Source organism: Heterodontus francisci, chromosome 16, assembly GCF_036365525.1.
Source record: "Heterodontus francisci isolate sHetFra1 chromosome 16, sHetFra1.hap1, whole genome shotgun sequence".
Lineage (NCBI taxonomy): Eukaryota > Metazoa > Chordata > Chondrichthyes > Heterodontiformes > Heterodontidae > Heterodontus > Heterodontus francisci.
In genome coordinates, this window is record NC_090386.1 from 54,178,755 (window position 1) to 54,204,509 (window position 25,755).

Here is a 25,755-nt window from a genome sequence, read left to right on the forward strand (position 1 = left end):
GTTCTATGGAAAACAACCCTAGCCGATCCAATCTTTCCTTACAGCTGCAACTTTCAAGCCCTGGCAACAATCTTGCAAATCTCCTCTGTACTCTCTCCAGAGCAATTATGTCCTTTCTGTAATGTGGTGGCCAGAACTGTACGCAATACTCCAGCTCTGGCCTAACCAGCATTTTATACAGTTCCAGCATTACATCCCTGCTTTTGTATTCTATACCTCAGCCAATAAAGGAAAGCATTCCATATGCCTTCTTCACCACTCTGTCTACCTGTCCTGCCACCTTCAGGGACCTGGGGACATGCATGCCAAGGTCTCTCACTTCTTCTACCCCTCTTAATATCCTCCAGTTTATTGTTTAGTCCCTCGCTTTGTTTGCCCTCCCCAAATGCATTACCTTACACTTTTCTGGATTGAATTCCATTTGCCACTTTTCCGCCTACTCAACCAAACCATTGATATTCTGGAGTCTACAACTATCCTCTTCATCAACTACACAGCCAATTTTTGTATTATCAGCAAATTTTCCAATCATGCCTCCCACATTTAAGTCCAAGTCATTAATATATACCACAAATAGCAAGGCAGCCCTATGGAACGCTATTGGAAACCGCTTTCCATTCACAAAAACATCCGTCGACTACTACCCTTTGTTTCCTGTCCCTCAGCCAATTTTGGATCCAATCTGCCACAATCCCCTATATCCCATAGGCTTTCATTTTACTGACCAGCCTGCCATGTGGGACCTTATCAAATGCCTTACTAAAATCCATGTCGACCACATCCACTGCACTAACCTCATCAATCCTCCTCGTTACTTCATCAAAAAACTCAATCAAGTTAGCAAGACATGACCTTCCCTGAACAAATCCATGCTGACTATCCCTGATTAATCCGTGCCTTTCTAAGTGGCAGTTTATCCATCCCTTAGAATTGATTCGAATAATTTGCCCACCACCAAGGTCAGACTGATGGCCTATCCCTCGCACCGTTTTTAAACAATGGTATAACGTTCGCAGACCATCTAGTACTTCCTCTCTCATTATGCTCATCATACCTAATATTTCACACTCCTCTTTAACTACAATGTCTGTATCAACCCTCTCCTTTGTGAAGACAGAGACAAAAAACTAATTAAGAACCCGGTCACATCTTCTGCATCCACGCATAAGTTCACTTGTATATCTGATAGGCCCTACCCTTTCCTTAGTTATCTTCTTGCTCTTAATGTACTGATAAAACATCTTCAGGTTTTCCTTGATTTTGCCTGCCAATAATTTTTCATGTCCTCGCTTTGCTTTTCTAATTTCCTTTTTTTACTTCACCCCTGCACTTTCTATACTCCTAAGCTTTCAAAAATATTAAGTTTTTTATGATCGTCATAAACTTTCTTTCTCTGTTTTAACATACCCTGTAAGCTTCTAGATAACCAGAGGGCTCTAGATTTGGCAGTACCACCCTTTATCTTTGTGGGGACATGCCTACACTGTGCCTGTAGTATCTCGCTTTTGGATGTCTCCTACTGGTTTGCCGCTGATTTTCCTTCAAGTAGCTGTATCCAGTCCACTTTTGCCAGGTCACCTCTGAGTTTCCTAAAATTTGCCTTCCCCCAATTTAGAGTCTTTACTCCTGTTTTATCTTTGTCCTTTTCCAGGATTATGCTAAAACTAACTGTATTATGGTCATTATCTCCAAAATGATCACCCACTGTTACTTCATCCACTTGCCCAGCTTCATTACTGAAGACTAAATCTAGAATTGTGCCCCCTCTCGTTCGGCTTGTTATGGGCTGGCTAAAAAATTTCTCTTGAATGCAGTCCAATAATGTTGTGCCTGCTGTGCCCTTCACACAGTTTACCAGTTGATATTGGGGTCATTGAAATCCCCAACTATCATTGCCCTATAGTTTTGCACTCAGAAATTTGGCTGCATATTTGTTCTTTTATCTCCCTCTCACTATTTGGGGGTCTATAGTACACTCCTGGTAGTGTTGCTGCCCCATTTTTTTATTTCTGAGCTCCAGCCATATGGCTTTGTTTGATGATTCATTTAGCATACCATCCCTCCTCAAAGCTGTTATTGATTCCTTAACTAAAAATGTTACCCCCCCCCCCCCCCACCAACCTGAAAACTCTATATCCAGGGATGTTGAGCTGCCATTCTTGCCCCTCTTTAAGCCATGTTTGCAATGATATTGTGTTGCCTGTGCCCTCAGCTCATTGGCTTTATTTACTACACTCCATGCATTTAAATAAATACCCTTTAACAGAGCCAAATTCCTGCGCTGCACACTTTTTAACCTTTGCTTCTTCTGTCTTTCAGAGTCACATGCTAATTTTCTGCCTCCCGTTCACTGCCCTGAAATTGTCCTATCTAAGACTGTGCTGAGGTTCCCATCTCTCTGTCAAACTAGTTTAAACCATCCCCAATAGCATGAGCAAACCTTCCTGCAAGGATATTTGTCCCAGTCCTGTTCAGGTGTGGACCGTCTGGCTTGTACAGGTCCCACCTTCCCCAGAACCAGTCCCAATGCCCGGAAATATGAAGCCCTCCCTTCTGTACCATCTCTCCAGCCACGCATTCATCTGGTCTATTTTCCTATTTCTACACTCACTAGCACGTGGCCTTGGGAGTAATCCAGAGATTACTACCTTTGAGGTCCTGCTTGGTAATCCCGTTCCTAACTCCCTAAACTCAGCCTGCAGGACCTCATCCCTCTTTCTTCCTAGATCGTTGGTACCAATGTGGACCATGACCTCTGGCTGTGCACACTCGCCCTCCAGAATTCTCTGTAGCCGCTCAGTGATATCCATGACCCTTGCACCAGGAAGACAACATACCATCCTGGAATCATGTCTGCGACCACATTAGAATCCCCTATTACTATTGCTCTCTTGTCTTTTCTTCTCCCTCTTTGCACAGCTGAGCCACCCATTCAGAACTGAATACCAGTTAGAAAGTGGGATGCTCTCCGGGGACTCCTGCACTAGCTGCCTTGATCTTCTTGTCTGTCTCGCAGCCATGCAGTCCCTCTCTGCCTGTGCTCTCTTAAGCTCCAGGGGTGACTACCTCCTGAAACATGCTATCCAAGTAGTTCTCTGCCTCGCAGATGCGCCACACAGTGATTCCAGCCGCCGCCTGAATTCCAAAAGCTGGAGCTCAAGCTTCTGCAGCCGGTGACACTTCCTGCAGATGTGTTTGTCAAGGACACATGCTGCTTCTTTGTTGATGGAAGATCTGAACAGACCAAATAATGACAAAAGCATGTTATGTTATCCGTGCAATGACGTGATTTTGAGGTGAGGGTGTGGGATAAAAACTCAAGCGGTCTTTTTTTTTGTTCATTCTCGGGAAATGGACATCACTGTCAATTAAATTAGCTCAAGAGTTCACAAATGTAAAATAAAAACTGCTACTGGAATACCTATTGCTGCAGTAAATATTGTGGAAACAATTTGTACAATTTTGTCAAACCTTGCACCCACTGTGGAAATCTTTCCCATTATTGTTGACTCTAAATTTTATACAGTTTGGGAAAAGTGATTCAGAAAATAATCTGCCAGAACCATTAAGTGCATAAAAATATCAACTGTAGAAAATTCCAAAATTCCAAATGAGAGTCATTTTGAGAGTTCTAGATATATAAGCTCACTAGGAGTAAGCCAAACTAAACTTACTACATTTTTTCTGAATTATTCTTGGGTCTGTGACAATTTTATTTGAATTAAAAGTTCTCTCAACTTCCATAAATATAAAAGTTGATGAACCTGCTTCAAGCTGCTTTCCATAAAAACACCTTAGAAGTTTAGTGGCACATAGAACCAAATCTTGTCATTAAAATTTAAGTTTCAGATATCATGATCTGCTCATTGAAATCATGATCCATCCAGATAATGAAGTGCCTCTGCTCGACACATAAATAAACCATTGCACATTCTGCTCATTTCTCCAGTTGCTTTTTCTTGTTGTAAAACAAACACCCAATGCCTGTTTTGAGAAATTCTGTTACTTTGAATTACTAAACTTTTTCCACTATGGAGACTAGCTATCAGTCCACTTCAAATGCCCAGCCTACACTACTGGATTGCATCAGTCACCAATGTAACACTTGCCTATTCCACTCTGCATCCTTTTCTTTCAAAATTTAATTCTCGGCATATGGCATTGCAGGCTTTTATTGTGTATCCCTGTGGGCCTCCTTCTTGAGACACTAGTTGTTTGAAACAACTGAGGGCAGAAAAGAGTCACCCACTTTGGTATGGAACTGGAGTCATATATATGCCAGACTGGTAGAGAGAGACAGGTTTTCTTTATTAAAAAGAGGATTAGTGAACTGGTTGTGCATTTTTTGTTACAATAATCAGACAGCTTCATGGTCACTTTTACTAATAGATTTAAAATAAAACTGAATTCAAATTCTCAAATTGCCATGGTGCAATTTGAGTTCATGTTCATGCCTTTGAATCACTAGTCCAGTAATATAACTGCTATGCTATCACACCCTTATAGCCTACTGTGCCATACTGCAGTCATATTCTTCGCCTAACTTTCCATCTATTATCACTAAGTTTTCCAGACAGTTAGCAAGTCAAACTTTCCACGTGACTCTTGAATAGTCTAGTCATTTTTCACATTATATTAATGTTAGATATTGAGCCAAATCAAAACCATGTTACTGTAATTTTAAAAGCATTTCCACACTGCAATCTTAAAAAACTGGAGTATACATACCGCACATAAAAGCAACAGTCCGCAATGTTTGCTGCATAAGGATTTGAGTAACTGGGGAGAGGTTATGGTGAGCATAGTGTGACATCACAATACCAGAAAATAGAATAGCCATGATTCCTGTAAAGAAACAAAAGAATAAAAAGTTTTGACACAAGAGGTTGTGTTTAACAAAAAAACCTGAAATGTCAGTCACTTAAATTTATGAACAACTGCAACTATGAAACTTAAGCACAATTAATAACAATGATTCATATTCAGAACATTGGTTTTTTTATGCTGTGAAATGGATGAAAGGTGAAAGTACTCAAACATGGCTTCAAAAGTCTTGGTTTGGATTTTGTGGTCAGCTGTGAATGAATGGCACTTGCCGTTTATTATGCCTACACTTGCACAAAGAATTTCTGTGGGCTTTCACATTGCAATATGCAGTTATCAGACAGTCAAAACAGCATGGTATGTTCCACAGGGAGTCTGGGACCTTACATTCTTCTCAACCAGATTTAAGAATCCTTACTGAGGCCTGCAGAGTTTAAACTAGGAGGTGTAATTTACAATGTTTAATTCAGTATAAAAGCATGTACAGAAAATGAAGTAGAAAGGCAAAGAAATAGGGAATTGAGAAAGAGATGAGACAAAGAAAAAGTAAAACTTAAAAAAGAAATTAAGTCTCCAACATTTAAAATGTGAAGGAATGAGACTGCACCCTACTGCCAGACAGGCTGTTTGGCACAAGTTAAAAATGATCATATGGTTAAAAAAAAACATTTACACTTGAATGGACAAGTCCTAAATTTTTTGCCATGTTTAATGGGTAAATACTGCATCATCATGCCCTTCCATGTGTTTGAATGCAGAGTTTGTCAATGTGATACTGTTATAACAAAACTTCTGGAAGAGCAGGGAGAAAAAAAAATGGAGAGCAACTTGCAGATTGCCATATTTTAACTGTACATGCACGGACGCCAGAAGTTGCTGTCTGATTTACTGTTTAATAATGGTGAGCGCCAATAAACCTTACCATTATTCCAACTGCAAAATCCGGGCCACAGTCTCACTCCCATCCCTAGACCACTCCACAAAAAGATGTAATCATACATGAATATTAAATCAGGATCATTCCTGCAATGTGGGAATCATATTTTACAAAGCTCAACCAGTGACTTTCAGAACTCACGTCACTTGTATTCCTCAAAGCGATGACAGACCTTGGTCTAATTTTTCCACTTCGTATTTGAACTAGCTCTTCCAGACATGAAAATTAGCAAGCTGCTATCTTAATCAAGTACATCTTTTAACCAACTCCCTATGATTTCAACAGGAAAAGTAATACTTATAAGACAACTGAAACATAGTAATTTCCCTAATGTAGCATTTCTTTAACTGTCCAAGATTAACCAAAACGAGCTATGCTCTGGCAAGTACAATTTATTATTGTGTTCTGCATATCTTAAAATACCCAGCTCACCTTGATATTTTTGGAATACTTGGTCAAAGCATATATTATTCCACGTAAGAAAATAACACAAGACTAAGAAGAATGGAAGATCTTGGTTTGCATTAAATCTACTGCACCACATACATAATTGAAAGGTTACTGAATGGTTTCCCAGTAAAAAAAAATCAAAAACCTGAAAGGCAACATTGTAAAACATGTAAAAGGAAAGAAATCTTAGTTGAAGTATTTAAGCAGCAATACCAAAAAAGGTGGTAAGATAGTTTTATCCAACTGGCTTATTTCTACTGTTCAGCAATTTTTAAGTTGATTTTTATTTTTTCATGGGTGCTGCTGGCAAGGCCAGTATTTGTTGCTCATCCCTAATTTCCCTTAACAACTAAGTAGCTTGCTGGGTCATTTCAGAGGGCAGTTAAGAAGAGTCAACCACATTGCTGAGGATCTGGAGTCACATGTAGGCCATACCAAGTAAGGACAGCAGACTTTCTGCCCAAAAAGACATTAGTGAACCAGATTTTTTTTTTTACGATAATCGATGATAGCTTCATGGCACCACTGCTGAGACTAGCATTGGCTTTCAAATCCAAATTTTTATTAACTGAATTTACATTCCACCAGCTGCTGTGGTGGGATTTGAACCTGTGTCCCCAGGGTATTAGCCTGGGTCTCTGGATTACTAGTTCAGCGACTATACCACCACCACTTTGAGCTGGAAACATAACTATTCAATTAAGTTAATATAGATATTAAGACTTTAAATATATTCTATTCCTTATAACATTAATCTTTTATATTACCAGCTCTAATGGCTCAACTTAAGGCTGGTGAGTAACTGAACCAAAAAAATAAGGAAAATCCCAGATTTCATTTCCAGTTTGTGCTCTTAGTTGAGGAACTAAATTTTAGTGTCAGTCATGAATTTCTGCATTGGGAGAAATATAGGTTACCTACGCAAGCAAACAATTGACTGTAGAAGATACGTGGAACAGTCTCTCCCCTCCCAAAATAGTTAACAGCTTTAAATCAGAGATGAGCACTGGTAGTGTTCGAGAGCCTAGAATGAGATTGGCTTGAACCATAAAGAATAGTTTCCTATTGTTTGCGACTGCCCATTACTGCTTCAGTATTTAAACTATTAAAGATTGGCAAAACCAAGATAAAATCTACCGTTTTTGTTGTTTGTCACAGTAATGTGGTTGGAAGAACCAAACCAATTGATTTTAATTGTGACAACATAGTTAATTGAAGTATTTTAGCACTAATTTTACTTCAATCTTCCAGTTTTGATATGAATGATGACTGTTATAAAATGTACTAATAAAGACAGATCATGGAAACTGTAGGAGATATGACTAAAGGTTTCAATGTACTAAGACTAAATTACTACTTGATACTTCATACTGAACTAAAATGATGGATAAAATTTCTACTTGAAAATGTGTGATCCAAGTATGGAAACACACAAAAAAGCAACATTATGCAGCTTTCACATGGCTCATTTCTGACTCTTCCCTTCCTTGACTTCTCTATCACCATTCCTGGGGATAGGTTGTCAACCAATATCTAAGCCAACTGACTCCCACAGCTACCTTGATTACACTTCCTCCCATCCTGCCTCCTGCAAAGACTTTATTCCCTTTTCCCAGCTTTTCCATTGCATCTGTTCTGATGACGCCACCTTTCACACTAGTTCTTCTGCTACATGTTCCTTCTTCCTCAACCTAGCATTCCCCTCCATCATGGTTGACAGGGCCCTCGACCATATCTGTCCCAGTTCCCACATCTCTGCCCTTAACCTGGCCCCTCCCTCCCACAACCACTATCGGATTCTCCTTGTCCACACCTTCTAACCCAGCCTCCACAATTTCTGCCACCTCCAAACACATATTTCCCTCCCAGCATTCCAAACGGACGGCTCCCTCTTCAACATCCTGGTCCACTTTTAAGTAACCCCAAAACCTGCCCTTTCACCTCCTCCTTCTCTCCTCAAATACAAGAAGCCATTTATCACTTAAATACAGTCACTGGTTAGCTAAATTTCTTGGCGTCTATTCTTACATACAGGACCACATCTGTGAACAAAACTGGAAGGCAGTGCAAAAGATGTTGGACTCCATTTAATCTATTCTGTGCCATCGTTCCTGAAATTACTGGGCAGCAGCTGGAAATATTGAAGAAAACTTCTAATTTGTATTACAATATGAACCTGGTTGATACTGAGTGATTTGCAATAAGAATTTTGAAATTATTGAAAAGATTGCTTATTATTTCTAACACCTGGGAGTTTTACTTCAAGCTTCCATTTGAACGGAATGGAATAATAATTATTACTACTTTGGACCTCCTGGACTCAAAGATCATTTTACTTGCACATTGATGAAAAATCATCACATCCTGACTAACAATATTATTAGCACACTCAAGCTGGAAACCAAATGTACTCCTTCGGAAGTTAATTTGACTATATTACAAGAAACACGCTAAGCAGATACTTAATCCGTGGAAAACAATATGTCATGTCCTGTAATAAAAGCAAAATACTGCGGATGCTGGAAATCTGAAACAAAAACAAGAAATGCTGGATTCACTCAGCAGGTCTGGCAGCATCTGTGGAAAGAGAAGCAGAGTTAACGTTTCGGGTCAGTGGCCCTTCTTCGGAACTGAGAGTTCCGAAGAAGGGTCACTGACCCGAAACGTTAACTGCTTCTCTTTCCACAGATGCTGCCAGACCTGCTGAGTGAATCCAGCATTTCTTGTTTTTGTTTCACATGTCCTGTAGTTTTTTTTCCCGGAATATGCGGTTTGCCTTTAAGGTTTGCAAGCAATCAATATTGCTTTAAGAAACAGCGAACCTCAGGAGTTATAGGAAGGTGCATTTTCATTGCCTTAGAAACAGCCATTTGGAGACTGCGATTCAAAGGGTGCATTCTCGTTACCATAGATACAGCCACTGGGAGGGAGTCTCAGGCGATACATTTGTTACAATTCAATTCTGAACCGGCTTTTACTTGAAGACAGTTTGTTCGAACAAAACACACAGACAGAGGACACAGCTGTGGTGTCAGCACCTGCAAAAGGAGCTCTTAGCCATTTAAACTGAAGAAATAGGAATTTTAGTCTGTTTAATTATCTCTCAAAATTCTAAAAAAAGTCAAGCCAAAACAGAGATCTCTGGTAACTTAAATCGAAGAAAGGGAAGTTCGAGTGTGACAATCTTTTATCCCGCAAAAACTCTAAAGTCAGCTTGATTCCATTGAAAGAGTTTGCAAGTCATTAATTGTTGAAATTCACTGGAGAAGGCAAGCAACATTTTGTGAGGACCTCAAGCAACATTGAACTGTAAATTTGCAAGGACTCTAATTGTTTTCTATTTTAAGTGTTGTTTATATCTTCATAGTGTTTAACAATTTAGTTCTTCTAATTAAAGAGTTAATTTGTTGATTTAAAGACACCTGGTTTTGTTAGTCTCATTCAGGGGTTAATAGATGGTACAATTTGCTGGGTCTTTCCTTAATTTGGAAAGTTTTAAATGATATGTTAGGCTATCTGTGGAGCGACGGGATTGAATTATCAGTGCGTCTTTCCCACCACAATCAGAATCATATATTTTGATTGGGGGCTTTAACTGGAGAAGTCAGTCGTAATACATAATTGAGATCCCAAATTAATCATGCGTATTTGTATATTGTTACTGGATTGCTCTACATTGTGGAATTTTGAGTAATTTGCTGCTGATAATCAATGTCTCATGTCTCCGTTATAAAGACGTCTGCAAACGCGACATGAAATCGTGTGACATTGATCACAAGTCGTGGGAGTCAGTTGCCAGCATTCGCCAGAGCTGGCGGGCAGCCATAAAGACAGGGCTAAATTGTGGCGAGTCGAAGAGACTTAGTAGTTGGCAGGAAAAAAGACAGAGGCGCAAGGGGAGAGCCAACTGTGCAACAGCCCCAACAAACAAATTTCTCTGCAGCACCTGTGGAAGAGCCTGTCACTCCAGAATTGGCCTTTATAGCCACTCCAGGCGCTGCTTCACAAACCACTGACCACCTCCAGGCGCGTATCCATTGTCTCTCGAGATAAGGAGGCCCAAAAGAAATCAAGTACACTGACCTAAATGATATGAAAAGATGAAAACTATATTTTGCATCATTTGTTCCAGAAATGGGAAGTGCTTTGTAGTGATAAGATCACACACTGACCAGATATTTAACTGAAACAGTTTTTTGCCTGTTCCTGAAATATAGTATATTCAGTCATCCAAAATGGTTGTTCCATATTATAGGGAGCGTATTCCTCACACTTTGAATGAAATTCAGCCGTGATGCATATGCAACAGGTAACCGAGAGCTACAGAGTAGGGTTTCAACTAATTTGGCAGATGTAGGGAGCAGTAAGGAGATTAGAACGAAATAAAAGCAAAATACTGCGGATGCTGGAAATCTGAAATAACCCGCTTAGAAGGGTAAAGAAGGTTTAGATTTGTAGGTAATGAGGCAGCAGAAAAGATTCTAAGAAACTTAACAGGAAGTGGGAAGAAAAGAACAAGAGATGGGAGGTAGAGTTTTTTTTTGCAAACCCAAGGCTCTGATTCTAATCCAATCTGCCTCGTAGGAATGGAACGGGTAAGTGGTTAAAATAGCGAAAACTGACTTACTTCCCATTCCTGCTGGAAACCTGCCACATGCCATCTTTATTCCGGAGCTGACTTGGATCAGGCATGCATCCAGAGATAGTCGAGTGCCTCAAGAATAAATTCAACTCTAGGTACGACGACATGATTCGGACTCTGACATGATTCCAGTACGGCAGGTCAGAAATCCCATGCAGTAGCAAACCCATTGAATAAAACTTTGGCATTAAAACTTATTTTTGTCAATATTTCTGAGGAGCAATGCAGGAGCAGCCTGTACTTCACCATGCAGTCTGTTGTTGACCTCCACAGCCTGTTGCGGAATTATCTGCTGCTGCCTGCTGGACCAGCGGGCTGGTTTGCCAGTAGTTGTCAATGCCATTACTTTAACCCACAGACTCTTTCCAGCCTGCTACAGGGGTCATCACCTACGTCACCAATGCTCTCCTTTCCACAGCAAGCCATAAACTTTGCAATGGTTGCCAACAAAATGAGAGCGCTGAGATTTGCAGCAGTGGCTGGCTTCACTTGTATCCAGGGCATAATAATGCATTGTGTTTCACAACATGGACACAGCTCTAACTCAGTGTCTAATCCAGGGGAGTGATGGAGTGTCTCTTCAACATTCTACTCCTCAGAGGTATTTTCTTTGGGGGGGCCCGCTTCCCCTCCCTACTACCCCCATCCCCCTGCACTCTCCCCACTTCCCCCACTCCTGCTCTCGGCCCGCGTTACGCGGTGACGTCATCTGTGCATGCGCCAACCAGTGTTGGCAATGCAGAATGCATTGAGAGCAGAGAGCAGGAGCCTGTCTGCGCATGTGCACAGATTGGCACAGTCTGATGATGTCCGCTGCTGGCTGCATTGTCAATAATCACTTTGCTCCAAATAAGAGATTAGTCACATGACTAACCTGCTGGCCAGCTTGGAATTTTGAATTGTGCTCACAGAACTGTTGGAAAAGAGACTGCAATTTGAAGACAACAGAGAAGGAAGGTCTCTCCCTCGCTCATGAATTTCCTGGCACCCACAGAAGCCACTTAAACCTTAAGAAAGAAGATTCCTGCAGCTAAACAAGTTTGAAAATGTGCACTGGGCCCCAACGGGAACTGCAAGACAACTGCAATCCAAGACTTTACCTCAAACCCAAAAGCTAGTAACTGAACTCCAGATATTACTTTAAACCTTACTCCTTCTTTCTCCTCCTTGGTCTCTATTTGCGTCCGTGTTTATCGCATATGCATGCTAGCGTGGTCGTGCCACGTATTTCTAGTAGTTCTAACCGAATTAGAGTTTTAAGGTTAATCAACTTACACCTTTCTTGCTTAAATATAAGAAAACCTGTCTGGTTGATTTCTTTGCCATTACAATGAGAGCAATGAATAAGGATTCACTGAGGGGAAGCTTAAAACAGTGTTATAAAAATTAAACCCTGTTACAACCAAACCAGGCAAAGGCTGAGGGAACCCCTAGACCCCTTTCCCACCTGGTCGTAACATTGCTGATGACTGCATAGTGCTCAGTACCATTTGCAACTCCTGATACTGAACCAGTCCATGCCCGCACACAGCAAGACCTGGACAACATTCAGACTTGAGCTGATAAACGGCAAGTTACATACACGCCACAGAAGTGGCAGGCAATGACCATCTTCAACAAGAGAGAATCTAACCACATCTCCTTGATATTCAGTGGCATTACCATTGTTGAATCCTTTACCATCAACATCATGGGGGTTACCATTGACCAGAAACTGACTGGACCAGCCACATAATTACTGTGGCAACAAGAGCAGGTCAGAAGCTGGGAATTCTGCACCAAGTAACTTACCTCTCGACTCCCAAAGCCTGACCACAAGTCACAAGTCAGGAGTGTGATGGAATACTCTCCACTTGCCTAGACGCGTACAACTCCAACAACACACAAGCTTCACACCATCCAAGACAAAGCAGCCCACTTGATCGACACCCCAATCACCACCTTAAACATTCACTTCCTCCACCACTGATGCACAGTGGCAGCACTGCATCCCATCTACAAGATGCATTACAGTATTTCACCAAGGCTCCTTCAACAGCACCTTCCAAACCTCGACCTCTATCACCTAGAAGAACAAGGACAGCAGACGCATGGGAACATCACCACCTGCAAGCTCCCCTCCAGGTTACACACCATCCTGACTTGGCACTATATTGCCGTTCCTTCATAGTCGTTGGGTCGCAATCCTGGAACTCCCTTCCCTAACAGCACTGTGGGTGTATCTACACCAAATGGACTGTTGCGGTTCAGGGGGTGGTTGGGGGTGGGACAGCAGCTCACCATCACCTGCTCAACGGCAATTAGGGATGGGCAATGAATGTTGGCCTTGTTGGCAACCCTAGATAATATTGAAAATGCTGGTCCCTTTAATTAAACAGGACTCATTTCACTTAATAAAGAACAGGTGATGCTCATTATAGTTTTGCATTAAGGCCTAGGTTTTTGGCCAGTGGGGGAGTTGCCTCTGGACAGAGAGTTAGTCCAAAGGGGAAGAATGGGAACTGGTATTTGGACTGAACCATGAATTGACAATAAAACAGTTGTGGATCAGAGACCGTCATCAGCTTCCTCATTTTGGTGAATGGATATCTGCCTGTTTAACAACCCTCACATCCCAAGAACGAATAAAAAAAGTGCCTTGGGGTATTCTCTTTCACCGATAGCACAGACCCAGCAGAGGTAGTGGCAAAGTGAGTAGCAGCCCAGGCAGCCCTCAACATTGACTCTGGACTCCACTAAGTCTCGTGGTATCGACAAATATGGGCAAGAAAACCTTCCCTGAGCAAAAACAGCAAAGAATGGTGTGGGTCAGCTCAATGTGATTTGGGTTCAACATGCACCCAGTAAAGTTGTAAGTTCAAAAAGGCAAGATTCTGAGAATTTTAAACTATTAGCCCAACATTGTGTTGGTTGTGATAATACATACATTTATGTATTTGCATGTTCATTTATGCCAGCAGCCAGCAAGTACTTACTTGGTTGATTGCAGAGACATCATTGGTCAGAGGAAAGCTGCTCCTCAAGGTTCCAATTTTGCATCTAGACATAATGGATATTTTGCGCTTCTGGCTCCAACAATCTCACTACTGGAGTGGTTACAAACTGATGCCAACAGCTCAGTGGCCCATATTTTAAAAAAAAACTTTCATCTCTCATCCTAAGAAAAGGAACAGCTACTTCAACAGTCAGTGAATTTACTGTCCAATTCTCAGGTTGAGAGTTTCTTGCTCAGCAGGAAGAGTACTTCGTTCAATGTTAATTTGTCCCCTCCCTTCAGACTCGACTCATCATTGGGTTATTATTTCACAAGCTCAAATTGTTCTTTGGTATGTCACTCAAATGGCCAAGTGTTACAATCAGGTGAGGAGGGGTCGAAGGCTCCTCTCTTTTCCCTCTCCCTATTTGATCATAACAGCTTTATTTCTTTTTTGAAGTGGATATACTTGCCAATTCAGTGAGCATTTAATTGTTGATGCATATGATCATAAAAAGAACCAATCGGACAGGTTTTTTTTTGAGTTTAACAAGTAAACAGGTTAGCTTTATTGTACTTAAACCCATCTAAGTAAAATAAAACTATGCTCCAACTTACACACACGCACACACAAAAATAGGTTAGAGTGGGGAAGGATAGATTGGTCGAATTAGAATCCAGAGAAATAAAAGGGATATATAGTCTGTGGGGGTTGGTGACTTTGCTGCCTTCAGCCCAAATTCGATGGTTATGCAACTTTCCTTCGGTGGTCCTGAGGCTTCCAGTTTGAAGATGTGGATGGCTGATTCGGTGGTTCTCCGGGAGACAGCAAGACAGCTCATTTCCTTCAAGGGGGTCACAGTCTGTTCTTTCTGGAACCTCCTCAAACTCTATATAGCTCTACCCTCAGGCTTAAGTAATTAAGCGCAGTTAGTATCGATCGGTGAACAGAATAACACAATCAAACACAGATCAATTAAACCACTGAACAGACAGCTGCAGGGAATATGCCTCGGTGATCAGAATCAGCAGGCAGAATTCAAAGCTTGCAAGGTTTGAGTAGTTCGTCTCCACCAGTTTAATAAGCAGGTTTCCAGCCAGTGTATTAAAAAAAAATAATTTGACATAGCATGTTTTCATGACAGCAAGGTTCATGTGTAAACATTTGCAGAGTTGGCAGGCTCTTTCATTGCTATGCAGCCTAACCCAGTCCTCACCTACTGCTTGTATATGTGCACTACCAACAGGGGTCCAAGGATAGCAATCAGGAAGAATAATTCTGGGTAATTCTCCTGCCCTAAGTAAACGGTGCTGAGGTCAATTGCAACATCCTTACTGCTGCCCAGGCTGCTTTTAACTAACTCAATACAGATCCTTGAGGAAGTCAGTTAAGATACTTTTAACCATTTTAACATAATTGGCATATTCAGATGATTTTAAACAGCAGTAAATGAACACAAGTCAATCTGCATGTTTCAGTATTTGAAATCCTTTATGCCAGTGCTTTAATAGTTGCGACAGGCTTTGTTACCATTACTTAAAGGAAGGCCGAGAGGAGATTTGATAGAGATATTCAAAATCATGAGGGGTCTGGGCAGAGTGCTCTGTGACTCTCTTCAAACAAACCTACATCCTCCCAATTATGTAAATTAGGGCAAAGATCAAAGGATCACTCTTTATAACCAATTTAATAAAAATACTTACCAGACAACTTTATACCCTCTGCAAGTCCATAAGGAAGGTAGGCAAAGATTATCATCATCCCAAACTCTAGTGATGGAGTCTTCCTGAGGTCTATGTGCTTTAACAGGTAAATACTTAAATATTAAGAAAAGCAAAGGCTCACTTATTCAGGTACACACATATAAACAAGCAATTTCATCTCATGAATTGTGTTCAGTTCCCAGTTTAGCAAATCTGAAATCCAAACCCAAGACTGATTTTCCTTTGATTGGGGGGTGGGGGGGGGGGGGGGTGGGTGGTGGGGACAGCTGGCTGGGTTCATACTGCTTTCAAAATTCTATTGACAAAGCTGTTACTACTTACTTTGATCGTATGAAATACTGATGCTGTATATACAGACAGCCTAAATATGCAAGATTAGATGACTGATGTAACCAGAGTAGTTATGTAAATACCAGGAGTCTGAACTTTTGTGATAGTATGAATGCTTAAAATTTCTAATATTTTAGAGGAAGTGTTAATTTACTTATTTTAATGGGTTAAAGTCTTCACTAAAACAGCCTTCAGACAAACATCTTAAGTGATCATATGCCAGCATCCCATGGTACAAGTTCAAAGCCTAGGTGTTCAAAATATCATAGCAGTCTGTCCTGTTCTTCAATACAACCTCTGGTATGGTAGGAAAAACATACCATTATAGAATATACAGATCTCGGTGCCATACAATAGCAGATAAATGAAATTTGAGCTTTCACCTAGTGTGTCCCTATTGAGCCATATGGAGAGCTTACAACAATTATTTATAGTATTGTCTGACTAAAAAAAATATTTTAATGATAGGTCAAGAGGATAGTATTGTTTTTTGGGATTCTGTAGATACAAGGTGTTGCTTCAGTTAGTTTGGCAAGAACGTTCAGTATACATGTTCATCTCTTATCAAGTCATTTCTATTAATTTTTTTTAATTATTAGATTCTTGAAAGTCTAGTATTCATCAACTAGAATATTAATATTCCCAAACAAAAAAAAGATATCAATGCAGAGATGAGACCAGTGAGTGTTCCGAGTGCTGCTGATCCAAAAAACATCTTGAGGAAGTAGCCCAGTGCCTGTAGGAAAGTTTTCCATCCACTCACATCAGATGCATTCTCTCTGGCTAAGCCTTCTGCCGTGCTAGAATACAGCATTTGAACATACACTATTAAAACAATGTGATATGATTCATTATTTGCAACGTTTTGTGTATTACATTTGAAATCAATTCTGGCAAATATGGCATGTAAAATAGAAACTAGAGACCAGAATTAACAGAAACAAGTATTATGGAAATAAGCAGAGACCGCACGAATCAGATTGCGAAATTATCTGACAATTAATGTTCTCTAAGTATCTGCTAGAAGTATGTTGCATATTTAGTAACAACTCAACTGCTAAATAAAATGACACATACATTCAACACACTATAAGAGGGGTATACAAATGGAGGGAGAGGAAATAAAAGCTTACTTTGTAAGGACTATAGAAACTGCATCATTAAGGATGCTCTCTCCAAATACCAGCATGTTTAGAACAGGATCCACATTCAGAGCATTAAAAATGGCAATCGTAGCTACCGGGTCAACAGCAGATATTAGGGAACCAAAAGCAAAACTGCAAAATATAAACAGTACAATAGCACAGATAAGAAACAATAAAAGAACTTCAAGCATCATCCATTATTTGTTCAAGATTTTTTTTACACGAGAAATATTTATTCTAAAAATTGTGAATGTGACAGCTTTGAATGACAGCTTATTTTTTCAGTACAGAAACAAAATTGAAAGATGCCATTTCATTTTCAAACTGTGGCAGAGGGTTCTACACATGTGGAGATATTGCGATAATCTGATAGCATATTTTGGAAATATTTGAGTCATGGCATTAGAGCATATGCTATTCAAAATCCTGCTGGCCAATCTTTCAAGACTTCCTGAGATTGGCTAGTTATATATTTAAGACAACTTTCCAGACTAGAGTGAGCCTATCTGTGACAGCTCACTGTTGAGGGAAATAGCATGCTGCTACAACTCAGAATTAATTGTTGCTGGGCAGAGAGGGGGAAAGGCTGCCAGAAGGGAATCGGGCTCATGTTGGATGCAGGTTTGAGGTACCCTTTGAACAGGTCCTGGAAAGAAAGATTGCCCACTTTGTCAATCCAGTGCACCATCCTCTCAGAAGAAGTGTGTTTCTGCTCGACAGGAGATAATGGTCAGAGTAAATATACATTCAAACATCCAGGGGAGCTGGAGACCGATGAGGAAATGGTTTACAAGCCTTAGCAAGTCTGCCAAGGAGAGGTTAGCCAGCACTGGATTATAGCGAGTAAATGGACAAAGCGCACACATTTTTCCATCATCTGCCACAACTTGATTGGGGCTTAGAAAACAGTTCTCTCCAAGCGTAACATGCATATTCATACTGCTGCAGGGCAATTTGATTGCAGTGACTTAAAACTGCAATGGCAGTCATTTGACCACTTGGAAAGCCGACCGTACAAAGCAAGCTTACGCATAGCTAACCTACAAGACGCATGTTCATTTACTCATATACAAGCAGCAATGTTGGGTTGCAACTTGGTTCTTACTCATCTGTGTTGTTCAAAATTTCTGATTCAGAGACACCAGTTCCACCAACTAAGATACAGCAGGTTACTGAACATTTTTCCCTTCACCTTTAGGTACAGATGAATTCTATGGAACTATTACAATAACCATGGTGTTGACTAGGTTTCATTTCAAAACCAGCTTGGCGCAGAACAGCACAAAATGTCCATCGTTCTATGTAAACACTCAGCAATGTTTTTTGAAGGATGTTTATTACTGAGCATAGCCACTTTGTATGGATTGTGACTAGTTAAAACCCAAGAAAATGTAATTGTGCTATATGGTATTGCGTATTAAGTAGAGTTTTATTTCCAAACAAAATATTGCTTCCAGGACTGGTAGATATTCTTGATCTCACCAAACGATGCAAATGCTCAAAGATAGGAAAAGGCTGATAATTTCTCTGAAGACATGTGAGGTTGCTAACAAATTTAGGGAAAACATTTCACATGATTTATCTATCAAATAGATCCCACTGTTAAAGGATGAAACTCACTCAATTTACTTGTGAATGTACAAGCACAAGAGTTAACAGGCACTAATTGACCATTATGAAGGCACTGAATAAAAAGTATTCAAAATATTTTAATTAATGAAATCTCCTTTCTCACTCAGTGGGTAAATGCACAGCTTGATGTGCTGAGCCATATGGAATATATCGTTCTCAGCTTTGACCAGTGATCTGGATTATGTTTGCTACTCTGAATATTGCATACAATAGGACTCAGTATCCTTAGAGAAGGGAAAGAAGTTAACCAATAGTGCCAACTAGAAAGTATGTACAAAAGGTGGTGAGGATTTCACTCAGCTCTCATCATATTTAAACGGTTGCCAGCCTTGCAATCAATGTTGCATTGTCAAGTAAAAGGTTTTCATCAGGGTAGAAAGGCTGCTGAACGATCGCAGAAGGAAGAGCACAGGTGACCCCACACTTTAGTGATGCCTCCCTCCAGGTTCTCTCACAGGCTACCAAGGAAAAGCAGAAGATTCTACTCCCTAGAGATGGGAAGAGAGCTGGGCACCTGACGAAGCAAGCCTGGCTGTAGATAGTGGAGGAGGTCAGCAACCATGGAATCACATCAAGGACCTGGATCCAGTGCCGCAAGAAGCTCAATGACCTCATCCTGGCAGCAAAAGGGAATGCCTCCTAAAGCTTTCAGCCCTTGGGAGTTGCATTTGTCAGAGGCAATGGGTGCATTGGTTCGCAAGGGAGTGCCCACCCTGACGTGGACAAAAAGTCAAGGCATACAGAGAAGCTGCCTGGGGCATGGCTAAAGGGCGCTGAAAGGCAGCATTTTGTCATTGGAGACCCTCACGAGGTCCCTGGAAAGGGACCGCATGCAGGAGGCATCTGCTTGCCCCCATTAATAACCAACGGACTATCAGCAGCATATATTTCAGGCTTGTCCACCAGGTTGTATGCCCAAATCAAATCGTGAGTGCATACTCACTGATGTGGGAGTATCTGTGGCAGCTGAGGGTCCGGGTGTATGAGGTGATGATGCACCCTCTGAGGCTCTGTCCTCTCCCCCAGAGGTTGCAAGCTCTCCCACAGTCTCTTTGTGGGTGTTCTCTGTGACCTGCATGGAGGACATTGAAGGTTCAGGTGCCTCCCCTCCCCACATAGCAAACCACCCCGAGGTTGCAGACTCCTGTAGGCACCGATGCCTCTTGAGCAGCATAACTCCATCTTTATTGATGCACCCTGTGTCCCATGGTGACCGTACTCATTTAAAAAGGTGCCTCTGCCTCTCCATCTGCAACGCACTGTCCCAACATTCATCTTTTTGCCTGCAGGAGAAGATAGTACACAATCGCAGAAAGCGGGCCAAGACCTGCAGTGGACTGCCAAATCTCCATGTCCTGAGCCCGATGGAGGCGGCGGCCGTGGAGCTGGCATGGCTGCAGTTAGGGCAGTACGTTGTAGACAGAGAGACAGAGGTACCTTCTCACAGTGAGTAACGTTACTATGGGACACAGGGTGCATCAATAGTGTTGGAGCTATGCTGCTGAAGAGGCATCCGGTGCCTACAGGGGTCTCCAGCCTCAGAGGGTGCATCGTCACCTCATACACCTGCACCCTCCCCGCGTTGCCACAGATACTCCCACATCAGTGAGTATGCACTCGTGGTTAAATTCGGGCACACAATCTGGTGGACACAGCATAGATGTGACGGAGCAGCTGACGGAGGCCAAGACAGCCGAGGTCTGACAGTCGAAGGACTGTGGGAGGCCAGGCCCACGCCATGCCTCTGGTGTCACCAGCATCTCATGGGAAATGCTGCAACTGCAGTGAGACATCAGATAGCACATGGCAGAGACACTAGAGGCCATGCATGCCCAAGCACAGACAATGGAGAAATCCATCCAGGCCTCGAGTGCTGCACTGTCCCTGACTGGTGCAGAGTGGCGTTTTCCATTGAGAAATCGGTGGCTCTCCTGGAAAGCCACATCCAGCAGAACACTCATTGCCCACAAAATACTCCTGCACACCCTTGCCTTGAACATGAGCTAAAAACAGCAGTGGCAAGGTGAGAGGGGGTCAGAGGACTTGGAATCACCACCAGGTCCTCTACCCTCTCAGGTCAGCAGGGAGGCAGAAGTCTACCTTGCAAGAGGGAAGGATGGCTGCCAACTGCAGCTGGGGGCTCCTCTCAGTGTTCCTGGTGTAGGCCTCTGCCAGTGATGCCAGATCCTTCTCCATCCCAGACGACAGAGGGTGGTACTGCTTCTGTGCAGGAGGCCTTCAGCATGCCAGGACCCTCCAGGTCTAAGGCATCCAGAGAACGACCGCCAAGGTCATCCTTAGCCAAGCAGCAGCAAGGCCAGCAGCCTGCCTCCACTTCAGCTGACAGTACAGGGAGTGCCACGTAAGAATGGACACAAAAGAATAAAGAAGAGTGCCTAGACGCATGGGGGTTCACAGGTGAAATGTGCAATGTAAATAGAAGGGGTAATGCTTGGTGTCAGAAAATAATCTTTATTATCTCTAACGCACTAGATCTCTCTTCTTTAAAATGGCCTTTGGCACGTCATTTCAACCCTGCCTCTGTCAAGAGCTCGAGGCAAGGGATCAGGTCTGAAGCCTTTCCAGTTGAGCCCTGCATGCCTGGGCGCTGACCAATTGACTCCTGAAGGAAGGAGACAACAGTGCTGCATAAAGGTAAGTCTTTATTGCTCAACCTACAACTGGCAGTCAGGATTAAAGGAAATGCAAATGTATAAGGGTATTCTGAGCCTCCCTTGCACCCATCTCGTGGCATCTTTCCTATCAGCCTGAGCTTCCTCCTCTACATCATCTTCTGATGAGATAGCATGCTCCTTGCTATCCTCACCCCTCTGCAGTGACAGGTTGTGCAGTGCACAGACCACCACGATACGCAAGACCCTCGCTGGGGCATATTTAAGGGCTCCACTGGATGGACCAAGGCACCTGAATTTCATCTTGAGTGGACCAATGGCCTCTTCAATGGTAGCTCACATTGTCCCATGGCATGTGTTGTACCTCTGCTCTGCATCTACGCAAGGGTTCCTCACAGACATCAGTGGCTATGGCCTCAATGTGTAGCCCTTGCCTCCAAGGATCCGTCCCTGAAGGCACGTGGGTGGCTGGCAAAGCTCTGGCACCTGAGGCTGCCTCAAAACGTAGGCATCGTGGCAACTTCCCGGGAAGCGTGCACAGACCTGCAGCATCTGTTTACGGTGGTTGCGGACCAGTTGCACGCAGAGGGAATGGAAGCCCTTCCTGTTGAAGAAGACTGCTGGCTGGTGTGCAGTCGATGACACCATGCACCTGGGCGATGGCTCCGAACCCGATAGACCCCTCAGCTTGGGATCTGTGCAGAAGTGCACACAGTCACCGGCCCTCCTGAAAAGGGCGTCGGTGACCTTCTTGATGCACGAATGTGCCGATGACTACGATCTCACACGTACCCAGTAGATCCCTGGAATGATCCAGAAGCATAGAAGTTCAGGGCCACTGTGACCTTCAGCACCACAGGCACTGGATTTCCACCAAGTCCCCTGGGGAACCACATCCTGCAGCACGGCGCATAGGTCAGTGATGGCCTCCCTGGAATGGTGAAGTCATCTTTATTTATTTATTTATTTTTATTTAGAGATACAGCACTGAAACAGGCCCTTCGGCCCACCGAGTCTGTGCCGACCAACAACTACCCATTTATACTAACCCTACAGTAATCCCATATTCCCGACCACCAACCTACACTAGGGGCAATTTACAATGGCCAATTTACCTATCACCAGCAAGTCTTTGGCTGTGGGAGGAAACCGGAGCACCCGGCGAAAACCCACGCAGTCACAGGGAGAACTTGCAAACTCCGCACAGGCAGTACCCAGAATCGAACCCGGGTCCCTGGAGCTGTGAGGCTGCGGTGCTAACCACTGTGCCGCCCCTACTGTAGGTAGTTGAGCCTTAACTGGTGGACTCTCTGGAGGGTAGTTTCTTCTGCGCAGAGGAGGTTGCTGGCTTTCCCGTCTACACCCATCTCCACCGTCTGGAGGCCACCACTGACCCTCCTGTGGGTTCACAGATCGTGTGCTGCCGCTGCTGGTGCCAGGACCTCCCTCATACTCTCTACCGCCTCCTCTCCAGAAGGGTCCCCAAAGCCTGGATGAATGAGGCCCATGATAGGTGGTGCCTCCCCGTGTTCAAGGCCTTCACTGCCAATGGCCACTCCCCACCCCCTTCCCCCTACTTGTCAGCTCTGAAGAGGTAGCACTTGTTTATTGCCCCCCAGCACTCCCACCGTGCTGGCTCCTTTGGCTCCACTCCTCAGACCATGCTGATTCCCTCCCTTTTCCACCCTGCCTGGCAGTTGACGCTGCCTCTCCCAATGACCTCCCTTTGCAGCCAACAATGAGCTCCTGCCTCCACGTCGTTTCCCTCAACCAGATGAGGCTCTGAAGCTCATGATTCCCGAGCGCAGTTAATCATTTAAAACAGAGAATAAAAATTGCTTCATGACTTTAATTGCCCGCCCGCCATGTCGATGTCTGCTCTCTGCCCAAGTTTGTGCCATGCATAATATTGGGATGGGATGTCATGACGTTAGACTCCCATCCCGATTTAATGCAACCCCCACCCCCCCCAAACCCAGCCTGCGTTCCCATCCCCAAAGTCCGCATAAGATTCTGCTCAGCATCTTAGCTTATATGAACGGATTCTGGCAAGTTACGAGAGATCAACCAGCACTTGTAGTATCATACCTCAGTATCACTCAGTGTCTTCAGGAGAAGAGGAATAACCAAAAGAAAAAAATAAATCTTCATATAATCAGAATCTTTAATTTGGTATATTGTGAGGATTATCTCATGAAATGCTTAAAGCTTTGTGGCTATGAAGCCACAGGAGGTAACAATTAACAGAAGTTGAGAGAGAGTTCTCCAATGTGTTTTGGCTTCTGCAAAACCATCTTCAGATTAATGAATAACTCTCATCTTCACACCCCACCTCTTGGAAACAAAACGTTATATCTTACTAACAGAATACATTTGTTTCTAAAAGTACTGAAGTAGGCAATATTAGGACCTGGAAATTATTTAAAATGTCAAGTTCACAATTGCAAACATTACTTCACAAAATACAGAATGGTCCAACTAGAGAAATGATAATTTGCAAAATAATTACCTGTCTGTCACTGTGAGTTTATAGATAACTTCAGCCTAAAATGAGAGAAAAGTGTTAATGTGGAAGTAAATGAAGACCAGAAGTTTAAATTCAGAAGCATGTTCTCTTTTTAAAACCTAAGTTTTCTGACTATTATGCCACAGTATGATAGTGATGTGATTTATATTAAAATGTGACTTTTAAGCTAAATTTAGCTTTCAAGAGGTTAAATTCCCAATAAAGCAGAGCTGTGAGATAGGGATTAAAATTGTGAATAAGTGTCTATCTGGAATGATTGAGACGAGCATCAACTTGGCTTAGTGATGGCATTTACTTCTGACTCAATTTTTACTGCACAACCTCAACAGATAATCCAGGTCAAAACTTAAAGCAATACAGCAGTTCAATGGTATTACAGTGAAAGTGGCATCTTTCAGATTGGACATTAAATGCAGGCCTGTTCAGGTTGACATAAAATATTCCACAGGCCTATTGGAAAAAGACTAGGCGTGTTCTCTCAGCGTCCTGACCGGCATTCTTTCCTCAACCACCAAAAAATCAGGTTAACTTGTCATTTACCTTACAGTTGTTTGTGGGACCTAGCTGCCTGTAAATTGGATGCCACATTTGCCTGCATAACAACAGTGGCTGCAGTTCAGGAGTATGACATTGGTTGTGAAGCACTTTGGGACATCCTGAAGATGTGAAAGGTGCTATATCAATGCAATCTTTTTTTCACTAGGTACTGTGCAGAATTTCTGTTACAGATGATGAATGGATGGGCACAATAGTACAGGTCAAATTGCAGGATATCACTGGGAACATTTATTCAGCAATAACTGAACTAAGGTGACTGATTCATAACTGAAATTGGACATTGCTGGATTTATCTGCCTTGTTGTAACGACAATATGCCATTCTAACATCAGATTTATTCCCATTTCCCTTTTCAGGGTTTGCCTAATCCTCCTCTTTGACCAGCAGCAGGGTGCCTCCTCTCCTGAAAGTATAATTGAACTGCACACCATTATCACTTTGGAAAGTGTTGCAGAGATGTACAATAGGATACTCTCAGACCTGACCAAACAGTGGCATCTTTGCTTCACTTATAAACAATAGATTAAAAGGATATCCCAATGATTCCAAAATATCTATCTGAACAGCAGAGATAGGGAAAAACTGATCCCATTGGTGGAAGGATCAAGAACAAGGGGACAGAGATTTAGGGTAATTGGCAAAAGAAGCACTGGCGACATGAGGAAAACCTTTTCATGCAGCGAGTTGTTAAGATCTGGAACGCCCAACCTAAGAGTGTAGTGGAGGCAGGCTCAACTGAGGCATTCAAGAGGAAATTGGATTGTTTTCTGAAAAGGAAGAACGTGCAGGGCTACAGGGGAGGTGGTGAAGGGGGGTGGCACTAGATAAATTGCTCTTTCAGAGAGCCAGTGCAGACACATTAGGCCCAATGGCCTCCTTCTGTGCTGGAACAATTCTGCGATTCTGAGAGACATACCAGTAAATCGTTGTGGCACTATTGACTGTCAAAGAATAAATATAACCTCAAGGATATTTAGCATCAATTTGTTTGATGTAATGCTGATGGTTATATGCAGCCTGTACGCTAACCGAGTGGAAGCCATTCCTGTAGTTATAAAGACAGGATATTGTTGAAAGGAGCCTCATGCCTGGTAAGGCCTTGCACTTTTAGGAACACAGACTGAAAAAGTGCAGTGTTATCTCCTGCTGCTCATCATGGGAGAAACGAGAAAGTCATTAGCCCTGGTCAAAAAAAAAAGCTATCAGTTAATGTATTTAGTGGTTGAAGTCAATGAGACAACTTAAAAGAAACTAGCTGCATTATCAAAGCCTTAATGAAGCCCATGTATGTCAGTAGTGCAAGCACCTCATGTGATACCATAAATACAAGCAGCATGATTCTGGCACATGATAGGCATAAAGCTTCCATTCCTCTCCA

The 25,755-nt window shown here is 42.5% G+C and overlaps 1 protein-coding gene across 1 annotated transcript in view; it reads right to left on the bottom strand.

Moving 5' to 3' along the window:
- The window catches only part of slc9a8 (solute carrier family 9 member 8), a 100,430-nt gene that overhangs the window by 26,913 nt on the left and 47,762 nt on the right, over positions 1-25,755 (bottom strand). Inside the window, exons 7-11 of the mRNA XM_068048204.1 lie at positions 23,802-23,836; positions 17,016-17,159; positions 16,544-16,682; positions 15,532-15,637; positions 4,729-4,845 (exon numbers count right to left, since the gene is read on the bottom strand). Of these exons, the coding sequence (XP_067904305.1) occupies positions 4,729-4,845; positions 15,532-15,637; positions 16,544-16,682; positions 17,016-17,159; positions 23,802-23,836 (541 nt within the window). The remainder of the gene's footprint in view (positions 1-4,728; positions 4,846-15,531; positions 15,638-16,543; positions 16,683-17,015; positions 17,160-23,801; positions 23,837-25,755) is intronic.